This window comes from Spodoptera frugiperda, chromosome 6 (genome assembly GCF_023101765.2).
Source record: "Spodoptera frugiperda isolate SF20-4 chromosome 6, AGI-APGP_CSIRO_Sfru_2.0, whole genome shotgun sequence".
Lineage (NCBI taxonomy): Eukaryota > Metazoa > Arthropoda > Insecta > Lepidoptera > Noctuidae > Spodoptera > Spodoptera frugiperda.
Window position 1 is genome coordinate 7,511,594 of NC_064217.1, and position 19,093 is coordinate 7,530,686.

Consider the following 19,093-nt stretch of genomic DNA (forward strand, 5'->3'; position numbering starts at 1 on the left):
CTTTCGTAAAAGAGCAACAAAGAATACTTATTTCCATCTAACCATATATCTTCAAAAGCTTTAACATTTGGCATGTTAATAGGATTTTGTTCGTTGAGAATCATACGTTTGGATTAGTAACGAATACTAATTTGTTAAGTTAGTCTCGGCACTAGGGATTGCAAGCACGAGTAAACACAAAGTCTAGTTTAATTTAACCGAGTTATTGTACACAAACTGGGTTAGCACTTAGTCAAATGAGTGAGAAAGCATACCAAGTATTTCTTAATAAGAAATTGTTTCCCCTGCGGTAAAGTTTTCTTTTTAACTGCTTAGGTTTTAAGTTTATCATTAAAACAAATAAGGTAGCGACTTATAATAGAATAACATGAAATAATTAGGTACGAATTTATCTCAATAATGATGGATTTCCTATTGTCTTGCTCCAAATCAATATTACCTATACTTAGGTCTAACTTTATGCTGCAAACTACCTAGCAGGTTACTGGGGTTCCGTCTCGAAGAGCAGGAGTAGGATCGGGCTGATTTTAGGCAGTAAGAATCTGAAACTCTCTCTATCCTTACCCAGGGCGGGAGAAGTCATTGGTTGATTTTGCACCCTCAAAAAGTCCTAATTTTAACGACTAGAACATACGAAAAATATTGTAGCTGTAAACTCCCGGTTTAGAAAATGGAAAGTCATAGATTAATTAAACTTAGTAGGTAATAACGTCCTTCAGTCGATATCGATCAACAAATTACAAATGGCGTGGGAATATAAACAGCTGATGCATTATTGCCTTACTTTTTATTACTGTGTCCCATCTATCTATTGTCAGACTTTTTTTTAAATTGTGGTATGCGGTATTTAGCTTTTAAATCTACCTGCGTAAAGGTAAGCCGGTGCGTCATAAAATTTTGTTTAGTTATTGCGTAAAAGAGTAAGAAACTGATCTATTTATCAATACCCGAACTTTAACAATGGGATGCCAATACGGGCAAAATGCTCCAAATGGTACAACGGGCCCCCTGCTAGTTGGGATTTTAAATTCGAGAAATGTTCAACGCAAAATTGTAACAAAGAAATTGGGTTTTTTTTCTGTCCAGGCTATATACTGCAGTGTGCTGTGGGCTTAGTACGAGTTTGTTTTACGATTAACGATATTATGGAAACGAGAGCGCGTTCGGTGCTCTGATCGGTTGGTTCATTCGCGCCGACCAATCAAAGCGCCGATAATATGCAAACTCATACTGAGAGTACTGATTGGCCAGTTCATTGGATCGGTTATAATTGCCCATTATAAACCATAATATTAACTGTAGCTATATTCTATATATTCTACAAAAAAATAAAATATTACACAATATACATATAGATACTAGATATAATTACAAAAAGCTTCTTTAGTTCTAAATATGAAACGGCTTATGAAAATTTAAGTCTCAGCTCTAGGGATTTTCTCTTAGGTAATATCATCTAAGTCCTAAGGAACTCAAGATTATGTTTGACGAACGTAGGTACCTACTTATTATATTTTATCTACTACTCATTATGTATAAGTACGCTTAGGTCGGTTTCTACTTTTTATAATATCACATACGTCATTAGGTACTGTTGAAAATGATCGAATAAGTTGACAATGTTGTTTTAAGATTATTTATGAATGATCTCTATACATGAAAATCAATTGCTGAACGTCAGTCTCACCAAAACTCGAGAACAGCTGGACCTATTTGGCAAATTTTGGTCTTGAATCACATAAGTAGTCAACAAGAATAACAAGATTGTTCTTAAAAAGTGTTTTTTTTAACCGTTGTCCCAATCTAGTCTTTTCTCCTGTGTCGTTGGTGTGTTTACAAACATACAAGTTCACATACACATGACACCCAGACCCGCAACAACAATTTGTGGATCACACAAAGAGTTAAATGTTCATTTGTGAGTATTTTAACAGATACTTAAACTCACTGTACAAGTCACATCAAGAAGAATAACATAAACACGTGACAGAAACAAGAACAAAACTCCAAAGACATCACGTGTTCTAATCTTAAACAGAAAACCGTTATACAAAGTTATTTATACATTTATACACAGGATAAATCCGGTATTCTTAAATGAAACACGATTGTACCTACTGTGCCTGTACTTCGAAGAAATGTAAACTCCCATTTCCCTTTCAATCCTACTTTTGCTCAAGTGAGTTAAATTCCTTCCTTATTCGCTTAATTTAAAGCTCACACTGTATTTTGAGTCTTGAGACTGCTAACGTAAGTCTCTACAGGTGGCAATTTGGAGATTGACAATGTAAAAGGACTATGGGGGCGAAAATGAGCCTGTTTAATCTGATCAGAGATGCTTTGGTACACTTTTGGGATGTTCTTATAAATTGAGGATAGTGTGAATTGTCTTTCATTGATTTAGACTAAGGTGTGTGAAGGATAAAAGTGTAAGGTCCATTAACGTGTGTAAAAAGGTTAAGGTTTGTTATGCTTATTTGATCTAATCTTGATTTTAGATACAACGATAACAGAGACAAATTAATTTATAGCCAAAGGGGTAGGCAGAGGTGCACTTTATGACATGTAATACCGCTGTAAAATGTACACCCACTTTTCACCATTAATTGTGTAATAAGTCCCATGTTATAGGGGGTGAGCCTATTGACATTTACAGGGTGTAATTTCAGGCTCCGTGCTACTACTGAGAAATTTTCGAAAAACTGAAAAAGCCCAGTAGTACTTTGCCTGACCTGGTATTAGAACCCGAGACCCCTTTGCCCGGCAGTCGCACTTGCGACCACTCGACGAACGAGGCAGTCTATAAGTTATAGCATTCTATCTATATCATACATACAACTAACTAACATAGGTAATACAAACAATACTATGCAGAAATGTAGATCAAGGCATCATTCGTTCAAAATGCAAAGAGGTATTGAAATCATCTAAACCGACTCATCATATTTATTTATTAATTAATCAACACATACTTACAGACAAGTTCATTGAAATCCGATCCACTTAGCGCAAAATAACGTAACCATCTACAACTCAAGAAGAGAACAGAGAGAAGGGATCCAGTTTACTAAATAAATGACACAAATTGAAACGGGTGCTGGCAGAAGGGAGATTAACTTGATTTACTCAAATATCGACCTTATTGCCCTCGACCCACTTAGGTATTTCAGCCACTACACAACACTTAATTTCAACGTTCATTGGTCCGTTAATAATTCACTAAATTCCTATACTTTTTTTAAGGTCAATGGATGCACATTAGGCCGGTTGAATGTCGCGTCGCTAACTAAATTGTCAAATTGAACTGAATCAAAATGTTGGCATTAGACTCACTGGCGAAATTAGTCCGTGACGTCGGTTTAGTTGTACTCGCTTACTATAGGGTTGGAACGAATGTTTTCATTGTTATATAACATTAAACAATAAATTAAATGTACGGTTGGTGCGATGGCTAGGGAAGAGGCTGCTGTGCAACGTGTTGCTTCTTCGATTCCTGCAAGAAACAATTCTTGTTGGGATCGACCGATTTACCCTACAGCCAAATCATAGAAACAATGGAACTTTTCTGTTGTTAAAAGTTTATTTGAGTACAACTAAAAAGTTACTTTTCAAGATTTTTGTACTTAATAGCTCCGAACGTCAAGTGACGACGAACGCCGATATATTAAGTTAAAATTGATTGGCTGGTCTTGAGTCAATAGTCAGTTGATAATGCAATATTTTTTTATAAAACAAACTCACATTGCTAAATAACTAATCAATCCTACTTCCCAACTCACATCGCCTCCCTAATTACGTATCGCAAATACGTTAGCACTGTCCCTATCAAACATGTTCCACGGTCAAAATATTGTGTAGCCGTCCAATAAATTAATTAACACATAATTTATCTCATATTATGATATATTGCTATGTGCATATGTAATTGGGACTTGTTATTTTCATGCTAATCCACAATTTATGATAGATTCAGATTATTAATTTATCGTTTATTGATTTGAGTGGATTAAGCAGCTGAGGACAAGGTCTTGAGTCAAGAGAGTACAATTATACAGGGTCGTATTTTATTACGTTAGACAGTAGCCAAGTCTAAGGTTACGTCTATAAAAATGTTTACATAGAATGGAATCAATAACAGAACAATAAGCTTTTAAGGTCGGTAAGGCACTTGTGACATTCATACCTACGTAAGGCGCGCCCCTCAAATTAGCCATTAGACCACCACAGATAGGGCGCAGTAGGGCTGATGCCTGATCCGGAACTGCGAACTACCTAGCGGTTTTACCGGGGCTCCTGCTCGAAAGCAGGAGTAGGAACGGGATGGTTATTAGTCAGTAAGAGTCTATGACTGCGTCTAGCATTCAATGACAAATAAATCATCATGATGATTTTCCCCCTTAAAAAAGACATTTCTTGTCTTGCGGGTGTCCGAATGCGGTTCTGATCGCCTTTTACCAAGTGATCTGTCTGCTCGAGAGACACAATAAAAATATTTACACTATACTACATTTTCACCATAATATTCAATGGAACAGTACAAATTATTGTCTATATTTAGTCCTCAGTAGGTGGCACAACCGTACAACAACGCCTTCAGTATTCCGTGACACGCTCAATGAAATCCTTTCGTTTTCGTCTCTCAGCTTGTTTACTCTATCTACAGTCTACACAGCTGTCACGCCGCAACGACTGTCAATTCAACCCGTTTACGAGATTAACTATCGGTACACAGAGATCTTTGAACCAATATTACCTTTTATTTTTCCTCCTCCAAGATACTCGTACTTTATTATTTCTCCCGGTAATATACTAGGTGTAACTACGTTCGATGTTTTTATACAACGTCCTCAGAAAATATACGAAGACCAAGAGTCTTGTTAGACGCATGTCTCATTATTCCAGTTCGACGAATTCAATATTGTTTCTTTGGCAATACATCTGAGCCAGTCGCGCGAGTTTTATGTCGTCGGTACCTACACACGGGGCTATTCTCAAATCTCGACTTCATAATAAATAATATATTTTATTGTATTTTCATTTGTTTTTGACGGTCTATAAAAGTTTTATTGCGACATATTTATGGATATTACATACAGATATTGCTAGAAATATTCTGTCCTTCAGTAAAATTATTGTCAATAACGGTAAACTAGTTTTAAGGTCCATTCAAAACATGAAACTCAAAGCTATCAATTTGGCAAAGATCCACAACGATCTGTATCGCTCCCAATCCTTGATTAAATTTAACACTATACTGTATAAAAATATTCAACAATATTAATTTAGATCGACAATTAGGCATGCAATACGACGCTCGAGCATTACTTAGTTGTATAAAAAAGATACCAAACCATATAGTAGGTAAACTAACATAAAAACAAAACCTCTTCCTCCCTTATAAACCTCAAAAAAAAAAAACAAAGACATTTAAAAAAAGAACGAAAAAAAGAAAACAAAACAAATTCATAAACAAAAAGCGAACAGAATAGTGACCGAACTATCAAGTCCAAGATGCGGGTTCAACCGACCGACTGCCCGCAACCTAGTTGGCGGGACACTCTCTCTACAAATATTACAGTGCGTCCCCGTGTTAGCGATCTCGTTAGCTATCCGAGGCATCTCCCAGGTGAATGGGATCATCACCTTTATTATATTGTTACCGGCCGGTGTTATTGACCATCAAAACCTTTTTGTTTGACGTCTATTATCAGATGAGGTAATAAAAAAAGAAAAAGTTTGAAAAAGGAATAGTGCGTGGAAATGGTTTGGAAGTGTGTTTGATGTTGTTGACAACTTTTGTGCAGTGGGCATTAGTAGTAGACTGTTTTTAAATATGAATGGTAGTTGTATAATTTATTTAAACTTAAACCTATTTTTCCAACGATATGTCTTCAATATCAATATTTTGAAGGGTTTAAATAGGTCGTGGTGTCAATTCGTTCCGCAAAGGCTGAATAAATCAATCACCATAACCTTTTTGAAAAAGTCGGCCTCTGTTCTATTTTGGTATTCGATTGATTGATTCGTACACTGCCGTCGACCAAGATAGTAATATATCAACGTAGATAGAAAATGCTTTATCACTTGGCAGAGAACAAATATTAGAACTGTGGTAATAGGGAAAGACGTTTCTTTTTTTATCTGTTACCAAAAAGAGGTTCATTAACACGACGCATTGAGGATTTGAATTCGAAAAAAGAAACGTTCAATTTGTGCGCGCAAATTGTCACATTCTGAATTTAAACGAACAAAAAAGAAAAAGAAATGTATGTAGGTATTGACGTTCCACTGTTCTAATTACAGTTTCGATAATAATTGTCCTTCAGTCAGTTGCAGTGACTGACACTGACTGACGGGACCCGTGACGAGGGATCCCCTAAAAGTTTACTTTGAAATAGCTCCAGCCTTCGGTTTTGCCTGTAGGTTTAAAGCTAAAGATTATTACTTAAAGGATTAGAGTTCATTCTACTTGTTCTATTTTTAAAATAATTTTGGATTAAGAACATTTTAAATGAAGAATACAGTTATATTTTAAAAACTAACCCCTGTACTTAGAGTCATTTAATGGTGACTTAACCTCGTGTTTAGCGATTGTTTTCGGTACAAAATCGTTATAGTTTAAGTAATCACTAATTGTTTTTGACTGAGCTGAACAGGGAGCCCTAAATTTAGTATCAAAATATCAAAGGCAAGTTACTTATATACTGAGTATTAAACAGGATTAGGAAAAAACAAACCTTCATCATCTTAGAACATACAAATTTTCCGTAACACCGCAAGCATTATTTGTGAACTTGAACATTTTGTTTAGGCCTGTGTCATAATCATAATCTAATATTAACCAGGTGTAAGGTAAGCCGCTTCTGCAAAATTTCCCTGCAACTTTCTTCGAAGTATTGTGTTTGGAAAATTAAGAACAATGATCTATTTATAAGTAAACGCTTTATAAAGTTGAATTATTGCTTCCCAGCTTCGAAAGGGGAGGACCCGAAGTTGCGACAGCAGTTTATTTTATCTTAATTAATTAATGAATGAAGATACGAGGCGTATGTCTGTTTTGTTTTTTCTGTAATGCTGTTATGGGTAAAATGTAATTTCTAATTTCTATTTAAACTAATTGCGAAGTCGACACTAGAAGCAGAATAGAAACAGCACAGCAGCTAGAATCCATGAACTAGTGTCCATGAGACACTAGTTTTATTCTAGTTTTAGAAGACTCTCGACACGACACACCCTTGACATCAAAAATACGAGTATAAACATTTGACATGAATTGTGACATACTCCACGACTGAATCACTGTTTCCCAAAAATACAATCTTATAGCTTAGTTCGGAAAGCAGTCAGTACCATTCATAATTCTCACGCGTCCATTTATTTACCACATTTTTGTGAATGTAATATTGTGAAATTTTGGCACAAGAAACTTTTTTTTTATACTAATGTCTAGGAAGAATGAGAACTCGAATTAAGCCCCACTAATATAGTTAGAATAACTTTATTCGTAAGAATAAACTGCTTACTCCTACTCTCACCGAACTATTAAAACGCCCTATTTACCTAACACGATATTATATGTAGTATGAACCCTTGTCTGGGATGTCGTAAAAGGTGTGTAGATAATAATAACAGCCCAATATGTGGAGATAGTTGCGAAGTCATAACATGATCCATATTTGCCTATCAACTGTATCGCTGCGAGACACCGAGACGCGCCTACGTGACAATATTATGACATGTAGGGCTAAATTCTATTTTATTTTCATATTCGATAAGAATTTAAAATAATACTGCTAGAAAATAATATGATTTAGGAGAAATAAGCAGAAATTATAAAGGATATAACGAATGTAATCATTGGTTACCGAAGACATAATACATCTAATAATTATGCTGATATTCCTCCTCCTTTAGTAAAATAATTTTAATATTTCTCTAGAGAATTTAGCATAGCATTTCTCTATACATAATTTATTTATTTATTTATTTATTTATTAATAAAGGTTTACCAACAGCTTCTGTATAAAAAATATTAAGTACAGTAAATACATATTTGTTTTGGACTTATACAGTCGCCAATTATAGGTTAACCAGCATTTAATATTAAGTGATAACTTAAAACTAAGAGAAATATGAATGACTTAATAGATAATATGTGAAATTATTTCACAGACATACGATAGATTATGTCTATAAAATAACCTCTACACACGTAGAAGTCGCAGGATCTAAATAGAAGTCATCAGCTCCGTACTCACCATTAACTCCCGTCGCAGCTTGTCGAGTTCATGAGCTGATGGTGGCGCTGGTTGTACTCTCCCTCTCCTCAATTCCTCCAGCTGCCTCGTCAGCTCCTCCACCTTGGCCACCGCCACTGATAATTCTTTCTCTTTTTCATTGAAAAGCGCTCGTATTGATTCTAGGTCACTCGCTGTGGACAAACAGAAAATGGTGTTTTAATAAATAATTCTGTGTAATTTAAAATGATGTTGCTAATGAGGCTTTTATATAATTATAGTTTATTTTACATAGTTAGTTTTGTTAAAGACGTTGCTCCACACTATGGTTTTCTTCTATATCGTATTTGCGATACAAATATACAATTTCACACACACATAGCGCCCAGACCCGAAACAACAATTTGTAGATGGCGCGCACCGCACCGCGCTTACCTTGCTTTAATTATTGTTGATTTTACATAGTTATTTGGTTATTAAATAAAAGTAAGTAACATTGAGTATACACTTTAAAAACACACAGAAGTTGACATTGGGTACTTTTCTATATATCGAACTGGTATATCTACTCGTATAAACAAGGTACCTACTCATATACCTATGATTTACAACTAACCCTTTTGTAACAGGATCTTATTATTCATCATTTTGTCTATCAATAGTCTCCAGCTACTTAACTAAACATTAAATTACCCGCGAAGCCCACGCAGTTCTCGCAGCCTCTTAGAATGGAAACCTTGTTCCGGTATTCATTACAACAATATTGTTGTTTTCTCGAATTTTCTTCAACCTTAAATAAGTATAAATCTGTGTTCTTACATTAATTAACCACTGTCGTATTCAAGTTTTGCTTGATGAGACAGTTCTCGTCTGAAATTGTTTTGTTCCGACCTACTTAGCGTCCAAAAACGTTAACGTTTTATGTTAAAAAAAAGAAATGACGACACTATTGTTCTGTTCCACGAAAAGACACAGAAAGGGGATACTTAAGAAAATATCGGTTACATTTCAAAACACTGAAAGTTTGGGTTATTTTAACTTGTAGCGAAGAAAGATTGGCATCGTTTCTTGAGATCAAATTCTTTGAGAATACACCTGTAAAAAATTTACTATCGATAAAAGTGTGTTTGAATAAAGGGAATGAGTAATAATGCCCTTGAGATTTTAATGTTATCTCAATAAAATATGTGTTATAACATTGGTGGGGACCAACGACATCGTCAGAGAGGCGGGGAGCCAGTGGATGCAGGTGGCGGCTTGTCGTTCTACGTGGAGGACTAAGGGGGAGGCCTTTGTTCAGCAGTGGACGTCTCTCGGCTGATAATGATGATGAACATTGGTATCGTTGATGTTAAAACGATTAAAAACCCAACAACAATTATTGATGTAATACACCCACAAAGTATGTGTTTTGTAATATCCCTTAGAATATGAGTCGGTTTGATTACTAACAATCCAGAATGAAGGTGAAAGGGTAAATCGTTTAGCTACTGGTATACGATCTCGTTTCATGCGTGGGAGTTGAACGATGATCTTTTAGATTGACGTGTGGGGGTGTTAAACAACGTATGAGGTATAATTTTCCTTTTATTTTGGGCCATAAAATATTAGTGGTTATTTAAAAAATTCTCATTTGTCTGAAATAATATTATTTCGTAGGTACTGTATGGAAATGGTGATCAGTGGTTTTTATAAAGATAAAAAAAGATGATACTAACATACTGATGAGAAAACTAACAACTCCTCAGAGTAACTCAGGTAGGTATGTAGGTACTTGGCAAAGAGCCAAAAACTCCGTTGAAACAAAATAAAAGAAAACGAACCTGCTAATACTTCTAATACTGCAGCTTTTACCCTTCGATTTTAGTGCTCAACTTTCCGAATTGTTCACTCCAATTTATAGCCAAATAAACATTGATTTCGCTTAATAGTTGCCATTAGAACAACAATAAAACTAATTTCGACCGAAAATAAACGGAATAAAGTTAACAATTGTGAAATTCTAATGTATTGAGGTCCAAAAATGCTATTTTACGTAGCTGGGGCCCAGCTGAGACACATTTAAAAGCTTGGGAGGGAAATACCTCCGACCTTTCAATTACAGAAGACAATAAAGAGGGCTTTATCTGTATGAAGAGTCCCTCCGTTGGCACGCGACACGATGGAGCAACATATTTTTTATTATATCTACGGTTTAAATTCTAAAACATCTTTAGGTGTATTTTTGTTAAATATGCTTTTGGGACACCCTTTGGTCGCATTAAGAGGTAGGCTCGATATATCCCTACTTAATGATCATAGTAGAGGTTCTAGTTGAAGTGGAAGGCAGATAGAAGAAACTTATCTGACTAGATTTATGTCCTTTATAGTAACAAAAACCATCATTGATTCAGTGCGAGAACATATCAATATAACGTATTCCATAATTATATCACTTTACACGAATAATGCATTTAGTGTGACTGTAGCCCACATTGCATATAGAAAATCGAATTAAACCTCGCTGAATATAGACTAATGAATTTCACGCTGAATGGTTGCTAAGTAAGGCATTCAATGGAGTAGCTTTGAGTAACATATTAAGACTAAATCTAGCTCACTAGTTTATAGCTTGCTTAGCAAAGCTCAGGAGATTAGACTGGATTCAGATAATCGTGGTTATATTAGCACTAATCCATGATTTAAGTAGAAACGTAATTAAGATCCATTATCGGAGCCTAGCCCGATAAGGTTGGCCGGGTTTCCATCGCGGTGCGTCTAGTGTAATGGGATAATGATGAATATTGCGCTATAATTTAGGGTTCTTTACTAGTATTTTGGTAGCTGTAGTTCTTATTATTGTTAGACAATTTTCTATAATGCGAAAAATATTTTTTCACAAAGAAACGCTTTATAGGTATACAAAAATTCGACATGTAACTACACCATTCATAATTTATTGAAAATTCATTTCCTGGAACATTCAAAACGGTTTAATGTTATTTAATATCCAAACAGGGTCGCTTTGGAACGGTTGCGGAACAAAATGTAATCTCGTAATGGTCAGTCGTATGAGTGATTTGCTTAACACGTCACTACACATCAATGGCTGATTTGCTCCATCAAAGGGCCGTATCGAAGCGTGAAATAAAGAGTGCAAATAATACTATCAGTAGCAACCCACCAACCAGCCTTTTCGGAACACAATAGTTCGGTCCTGGATTTTCATAAAGCTTTCTAGGAAATTGATTTCGCTAGTCCAAATATTGTTCTAGCATCGTGGTTTTGAAGTCAGTGTTGTTCATCGGAAATGTATTTCCGCCTGCTTTTCAAGAATTACAGCTAAATTATGAATATATTTTGGGATTTGATTTCAAAGTACATCTGGCGATTTGTTTTACAAGACCGTCCAAGGTAAAAATAAATACCTAATGGCTTTCATGACTAAATTCAAAACTAATATTAAAGTTGAAATGTGAGTATTTTAAGCGGCTCTTAGTAAGCTAATATACTTAGAAATGTGAATGCGTGAACTTAGACATTGTAAACCTCAAAGTGAACGTCTAAGTTTTAAATCACGTAACACGATCTAAGAAGCCGTATCGCAGAGAGCGATCGAAAACAAAAGCTTTGAAGGCCAAACGTCGTATAAACGAATATTTTCTTCGGGGCGAATGTATCGCTATGTGTGCGACCCGCCCAAATTGATTTAACTATACGCCTCTCTAAGAACGTATTCTACTTTTAGTATCTAATGTAGGAACGAACCCTTTTTCCTTCTTTTCTTGAGTAACAATTTACGCGCAAAGGGTTGTCTCTCTCTCGTTATCTCGCGTCAAATATAATGTGCTCCGAATTTGGAGACAGTTCTTTCGCTATTTCTGAGTGAAGGACTTCCGCTTAAGTTGTTAAGTGTCATACTTATTGAGATTCCGTTTACTATATACTACGTGGGAGTTTCTTTAAGAATTTGGTTAGAGGATAAGCGTGCTTAAGATGTATGCATGTATGTCAGTTGCCTTTTTCATTTTAGTTATGATTATTGCACTAACGGCACGGCTGTATTCTAAGCCATTACGAAAGAAAAGTTCTATAAAAGGCATAACAGCAAGAAATGTAGTGAAAACTGGCTTTAACACATGAAAAAGCGGAACATTCATAATTAAAAATCGATATCCACAAAGGTCATTTGGTAGTAGTTCAATTGCTCACAAAACTATGAACTAGAGCGGGTCACAATCAGCTTAATGAGGCGAAACTTGTAAAGTGATTAGCCGCAACAGAGTGTCGGACCACTTCACTAAAACCCACATTTGTTCGCACGGAGCTAATGTAGGAACGACCACAAAAACCTCGCTGACGGAGACTGATGTCTAGGGCCGAGAACAAATGGAACTTTCAACTTTAACAACGATTAGGTTCAATGAAAAATAGCAACATGTAAACATGGGATCGGTGTGTTTTTTGCTTACATTAATTTTGACCTCGAGAGACCGTAGCTACTCAAGTAAAGTTCGCAAATTTGTTGATACAAAAACAAAAGTAATTAAACATAACGATTGAATTTTGAATTCTACATTCGAAACTGGCTCAATAGAATCTCATATAAATAGAAATTTATCACTATTGCTATCGAGAAATAATGTTTAAAGTTTCTTTTACTACTTTCAACCATGACATGTTATAGTATTGATTTTTCCTAAGTTTAGTCGATGCGTCATCGCTCGTATCATTTGCCGACTGGTACCTTCAGTGTGGTAGCGTTAGGCAGTTCGTGATGCAAGGAAGTTTCTATAAAACTAACGCAAAACCGATAAAATGAACTTTAAAGACTTTTAACTAACCGCTTTTCTTCTTGGATCATGAATTTTGATAAAATAACTTGCAAAGACGTCTGTATGTATATCAGTTGCCTTTTTCATGTTAGTTGTCATTATTGCATTGACAAACGTCTGCATTCTAAGCCATTACGAGAGAAAAGTTTATAAATAGGCGGAAAGTGTAGTTAAAACTGGCTTTACTACATGAAAAACGGAACATTCATAATTAAAAGTCGATATCCACAAAGGTCATTTGGTAGTAGTTGAATTGCTTAACTAGAGCGGGTCACAATCAGCTTAATGAGGCGAAACTTGTAAAGTGATTAGCCGCAAGAGAACGAACGGACCATCTACCACTAAAACCCACATTTGTTCGCACGGAGCTAATGTAGGAACGACCACAAAAACCTCGCTGACGGAGACTGATGTTTAGGGCCGAGAACAAATTGAACTTTCAACTTTTCAACGATTAGGTTCAATGAAAAATAGCAACATGTAAACATTTCGGTGTGTTTTTTGCTTACATTAATTTTGACATCTCAGGAGACCGCCCAGTCATAAAACGATTTGCTTAACACCAAGAAACCGAAACCAAGATTGATTTTGAAACGCTTCGGAGCTTGGCAATAAAATGGCGGATTCATAATATTAAATCTCATTTACAGACATGAAATTAAAATCCTAATAAACTCGATGGCTATCTATCATCTTGCAGACTTTAGGGTCTTTGCACAGGACGTTTTTTAACACTACGACAACTTAACAAAACTTTAAATTCTTATAACTAAATGCTTTTCTTCTTGGATCATGAATGTTTGATATAAATGGTCTTTCAAACCCAAGGTACCTTGGGTTTTATTGACGAATTAAAAAATTGACATGAATTTCTGTTCTTGCTGAGCAAGAATTTGCTTGGATTAAAAATAATGATTTCTCTGAAAAAATTTGAAGTTACGTTAACTTACAATAGTAAATGGTGTTGTATACGGCAATAAAGCTAACCTAAGCATCTACACAAAATCATACATTTACGCCGTTAGGTGATTGGTCAAAATACCTTTGTCTTGTATTTTCAAATAAAGTTGAAAATACATTATTTCGGATATTTTTTCCAAAATTAATTTAGACATCTATAAAAAAATATCCAGTCATAAAACGATTTATTAACACCAAGAAACCGAAACCAAGGGACTTAACGCTTCAGCTTGGCAATAAAATGGCGGATTCATAATATTAATCTCATTTACAGAGCACGAAATTAAAATATAATAAACTCGTGGCTATCTATCTCTTGCAGACTTAGGGTCTTTGCACAGGACGTTTTTTAACGCTACGACAACTTAACAAAAGGTCACTCAGTATTATCGCACACACAAACGGCATGAACACGGCACGGCTGCGGAGCACGGCGTTTTTTGCTTTGAAAATAATACTAAAATGCTGTACGCGCGGTGGCAGCGTGCGGACCACGCGCTTACTGCCTTTTTGTATTTGTACGATTGTAGTATACGATTGTAATATAAAATTGTACGATTGTAGTATACAAATGCAAATACCTAGAAGATACGACGTTATTCAATAGATGTTTTCTAGGTATTCAATTAAGTGTAAAAATTGTCATATTATGCAAAAGCCCTTAGAATGAGGTTTTCGTAATTATATTTCAGTTGAACCTCCTTGTTAGTTTAATAGCCTCTGGTTACTTTGAACCCTCCTTGCTTAGTTGTTACCTTTGTTATAATTAAGGATGTGAATGTGAGGTGAATGTAGTGTGATGTATGTTGTATATACACACACGCACGGCTCTCTAAACATCACTCAATTGTTAAATTATTTTGATAGTTCTTTCAACTTTATTACTGCTATTTTATTTTTGAAGATTGTTTCCGTAATAATTACTGAATGATTAAAATCTTTGAAGAACAACAAGACAATATTTCTTGAAATTCCTAATGGAACGTGAAAAAAAGAATTTCTCCACCTCATATCTGTTATTCGACAGCAAAACACAACAAAAGCTCCAGGAAAGCATTCATATAAATAATGTTTTCAAATAAACATTTCTATGAAAACAAACAATATATCGAATCGTTGTTGACGATAGGCAATCAACATATTCCTTAGTATTTATCCACGGATACCATTTTATTATCACCCTAACGACGTTTATCTTCCAAGTAAAAGCTTGCCTCTAAGTAATTGGATATTTACTTGAATGTGAGATAAAATCGAGTGCCTACTCGAATGAATCCTCTAAATCGAACAATCTGTGCGAATAGCAGCGTTACCTAGCAATAGTCAATGAATAGAATACTCGATAGTCTCGATACCGATTCGTTTTTATCGATAAGTGGGTCAGACGTAATTATTGTCTTTGTTTCAATGTGTCTGATGTTTTATCGAGTAGATTGGATCGAGTAAACGGTTGCTGTCGATCATTTTGACAGCAGGAACTAATAGTTTTAACGATACTTGTTTTGAATTTGTTACAATGTTTTTCTCTCAAAGTGATAAGACACATATTATTATAGTTTACGCCTTGTCACACCTTTTGGCGTAAAAGGAGATGGCGGGACGAATTCGACATCTATAACAAGGATTGGTCGCAAAAAGCTTTACGTAGTGAGGAGTGGCAGGAGAGTTCCCTACTCTCCTTTCTTTGCCCTGCAGTGGGACGATCGTGGCGGAAAACAAAATAAATAATTTCACACCAACACTGAACCCACGCCAACCCTAATTTACTCGAGAAAAAAAAACAAAACAAAGAAACGAAATAAAGAGATGATTGGGAAGTATTACCGCTGTTGTTCCTCCTCACATAAATAAAATAAACCAAAGCAGTAACAATAAAGAAAACCCGTGCACTCAATCACTTGATTTTCGCTCGTAAAACCCAATCTATCTCCATCATGTCACTAAAGGTACGCACTGGAGAAATTGCCTCGACAGACATTTATAACCCGGCAAAATTCAGACGCCCCCCCATTTTCATCCTTTACAAGTAATCTTAATATGAACTTTATCTATTTTGAGGACAACACAAATTGTGGTTCCAACACAAATTTTACGCTCCATCGGTGAATCAATGACCCATAAAATGTTGACGTTATTTATTTAGAAGCTCGCACTTTCAATCCTGTTTTATTTTATATCTCCACACTGGAAACCTCGTTTGTCTTAAAAGGTTTATGAAATTGATTTAACAAATTAATTTGAGAGTAAGTAAGCAGTAACTCTGGTAATAAGATCTCTTACTAATAAGGAAAATTTTCTTTAAAAATAACTGTTATTTTCCGTTTAGGCACTTAACGAAGTGCTTGTATAGTATTCTAAGTATTTTTAATTAAAACCTCGTTCCCTTTGTTTTGTAAATACTCTAAAGATACGACGACAAAGAAATTATTATTCTATCTGAGAGTGTATTTCCATTCTCAACTAAATTATTTTGATTTTTATAGCATTCATAGTATAGTCGTTAAACGGTTTAAAGTGAGGTCACATTGATAAACGAAGGAACGTAAAAATAAAAATGTCACTATAAATTCACGCGGCAAACAAGTTACCTACAGAATTTTCACTCCATTTAGTCGCGACGTCCATACTTTACTATTCTAAAAATAAAACTGTCCAACAAGATATTAATATCAGATTTTTAATTAAGCAATAAAACTTTACAGCGTCGCGAAAGGTTCCCGAATTCAAGAGTTATAAAAGATTTATGACTAATAAAAAATTGGAATTAACTTTTTTATTATAGGTATGTGTTGCCATTATTGATATTTTGAGGCTGAATGCGGCCTTAAATTATTCATAAAATTTGCAAAATTCGGATTACCAAATTGGGTGAATAGGTTTAAAAATTCAAAGGGTGATTTAGACAGGGGCTGGTATAAAACACACCTGGGCCGGTGTAGTGTGCCCTGACAAATCGGGATGAACATTAGGGCGACTTATTTACGCAATGAGGATCCTGACTGAGCCGTGCGAATAAAACAAGAAACTTAATTAAACTTTGTCGAAATTATATAAAAAAAAAAAACTTTTGACGGAAAGCCAATTTCGTAAGTGGATATTCTTAATAATTAGGAAATGTAGGTAAATTAAATTTCACAAAGTTACACTTTGTTTGTTTATTATCATAGAAACGTAATTTGTAATTGAATTTGTGGAAGAAGCATCGTGGAAGGTGTGGCTAACGTTACAGAACATTTATCTTACATAACGTATATTTTAGTGTCACCACGAAATCAGGAAGACATAAAACCTATTTAAGTATTTGAGAGAAAGTACTACGAGGTAATAAATGTATTATTCTTCCAAGAACCATAAAGGTTGTTGTATAAGTATTTACTATTATGTATGGAAAGCACAACGCTTAACTGCCTCATGAGTTTAGTGGTCGTAAGTGCGATAAGTTCTGAGCCAAATTCCTAAGTAGGCCAAAGTATTGTTGGCTTTGCTGAATATGAATTTCTTAGTACTACCAGGTAGCCTAGATTTGTGACTGGTATAGCAAACAATATTCTATGCACATAAGAATTAACACAGTTTAGTAAAAATTACTTAATTTATTTTTAAACGGACTCGCTGTCCAAGCACAAGATGCTAGATTTATTTACATTATTTTAAGAAAGTCCTATATCACATAGTTGAACTTGCAACGTCACACCTTTTATCCCCGAAGGGGTAGGCAGATGTGCAAATTACGGCACGTAATACCGCTATCCAATACATACCCACTTTTCACCATTTGCATTATAAGTCCCCTGTAATAGGGGATGAGCCTATTGCCCTATATAACACTATTGCCATATAGTTGAACAGGAATCATAAAAGGTTTAACCCAACTTCCAATAAAGCAAACATTTGATTCCAATTATTGGAACATTAATTGGCATATCTACAATTGCAAGCCGCATTGCACTGCGGTTATGATTACTTAGTTAGTGAACCGAACTGGATTTGACTCGGAATGCTTTTAATTAACGGCAATCGATTCTGGATGCTTCTAGAGTATTCTGGAACATTCGATTGGCAGACGTCACTCGAGTAGCTGCGTAAGTATCTCGATTATTCGAGCTATGTCCTAGGAGAGAGTACGACATATTTTGGTGGGTACCAGGAGGAATAGTTTGTGTTAATTGTGAAACGATCGAGTCTATTTGCTCGGGTATTTGTTGTTGATTATGGAACTTTGTCTCGATTATAATTGTTTGTGTTGAAAATTAAAAATATGATTCTGAGATATCTTTTGCAACATTTATAGACAATAAAACAGAAACGTGATAATAATCTTAGTAGTAAACACGTAGACCTATTACATCGTAATATTATCTATGATAAACTGAACATTTTTCCACACTCATCTTTACATAAGGTCGTTCAACTGACATTATAAACGTAGGTACTCCCAACAAATAGTATTAGGGAGGCAAAGGAAATCCATTTAGACCTTATAAACGAGGACCCAATAAGGAGGTACATGTGTATTGATATTTATCGGGCCGTGGCATTAACCAGACTGCCACGTTTATGAAATACTCGTATCCACAGATAACATCTATGTTTATGAACAGAGCTCGCACTAGGTCCGTACATTGTTTGTCATCGTGAGTTATTCGCGGAACCCTATTTTACATGAAAATATGGCTGGAGTAAATCCTTCAACTATTCGGAACAGTCGCATGGATGTAACATATTTACAGTGTTTATAGTGACGACCGCATCGTGGCGTTTGGCATTTGTCTAGGATAAGGGTGGACATATTGCTAGTGGGATGAAGTTCCAAAATAGTCAGGCGGATGATAGCACTAGTATAATCTCAATGGTGGAAATGAATCTAAAGATAGACCTGAAAAAAGAGATATGGAGAGGAGGAGGAGAGTGTGAGGCCGAGGTATACATAAAAATTAATAATACTAGTTAACGCAATAACTGCCTGGAGGCAGCTGTTGAAGGCAAATCCTTCGCTAAGCGTCAGTCACCAGTAACCGACGTGATGGATAACGTGTTAAATAAAACAGAATTTATCATATCACTATTCATAACCCTAAAATC

At 35.3% G+C, this 19,093-nt stretch overlaps 2 protein-coding genes across 14 annotated transcripts in view; both read right to left on the reverse strand.

Moving 5' to 3' along the window:
* The window catches only part of LOC118267747 (inositol-tetrakisphosphate 1-kinase-like), a 363,870-nt gene that overhangs the window by 85,615 nt on the left and 259,162 nt on the right, over positions 1–19,093 (reverse strand). The gene's annotated exons all lie outside the window — the stretch shown is intronic.
* Positions 1–19,093, reverse strand: part of LOC118267452 (apoptosis-stimulating of p53 protein 1) — a 273,618-nt gene that overhangs the window by 7,796 nt on the left and 246,729 nt on the right. For all 13 annotated transcript variants that reach the window (XM_050694100.1, XM_050694104.1, XM_050694106.1 and 10 more), the window contains one exon: positions 8,259–8,431. In XM_050694100.1, coding sequence (XP_050550057.1) covers positions 8,259–8,431 — 173 coding nt within the window. The remainder of the gene's footprint in view (positions 1–8,258; positions 8,432–19,093) is intronic.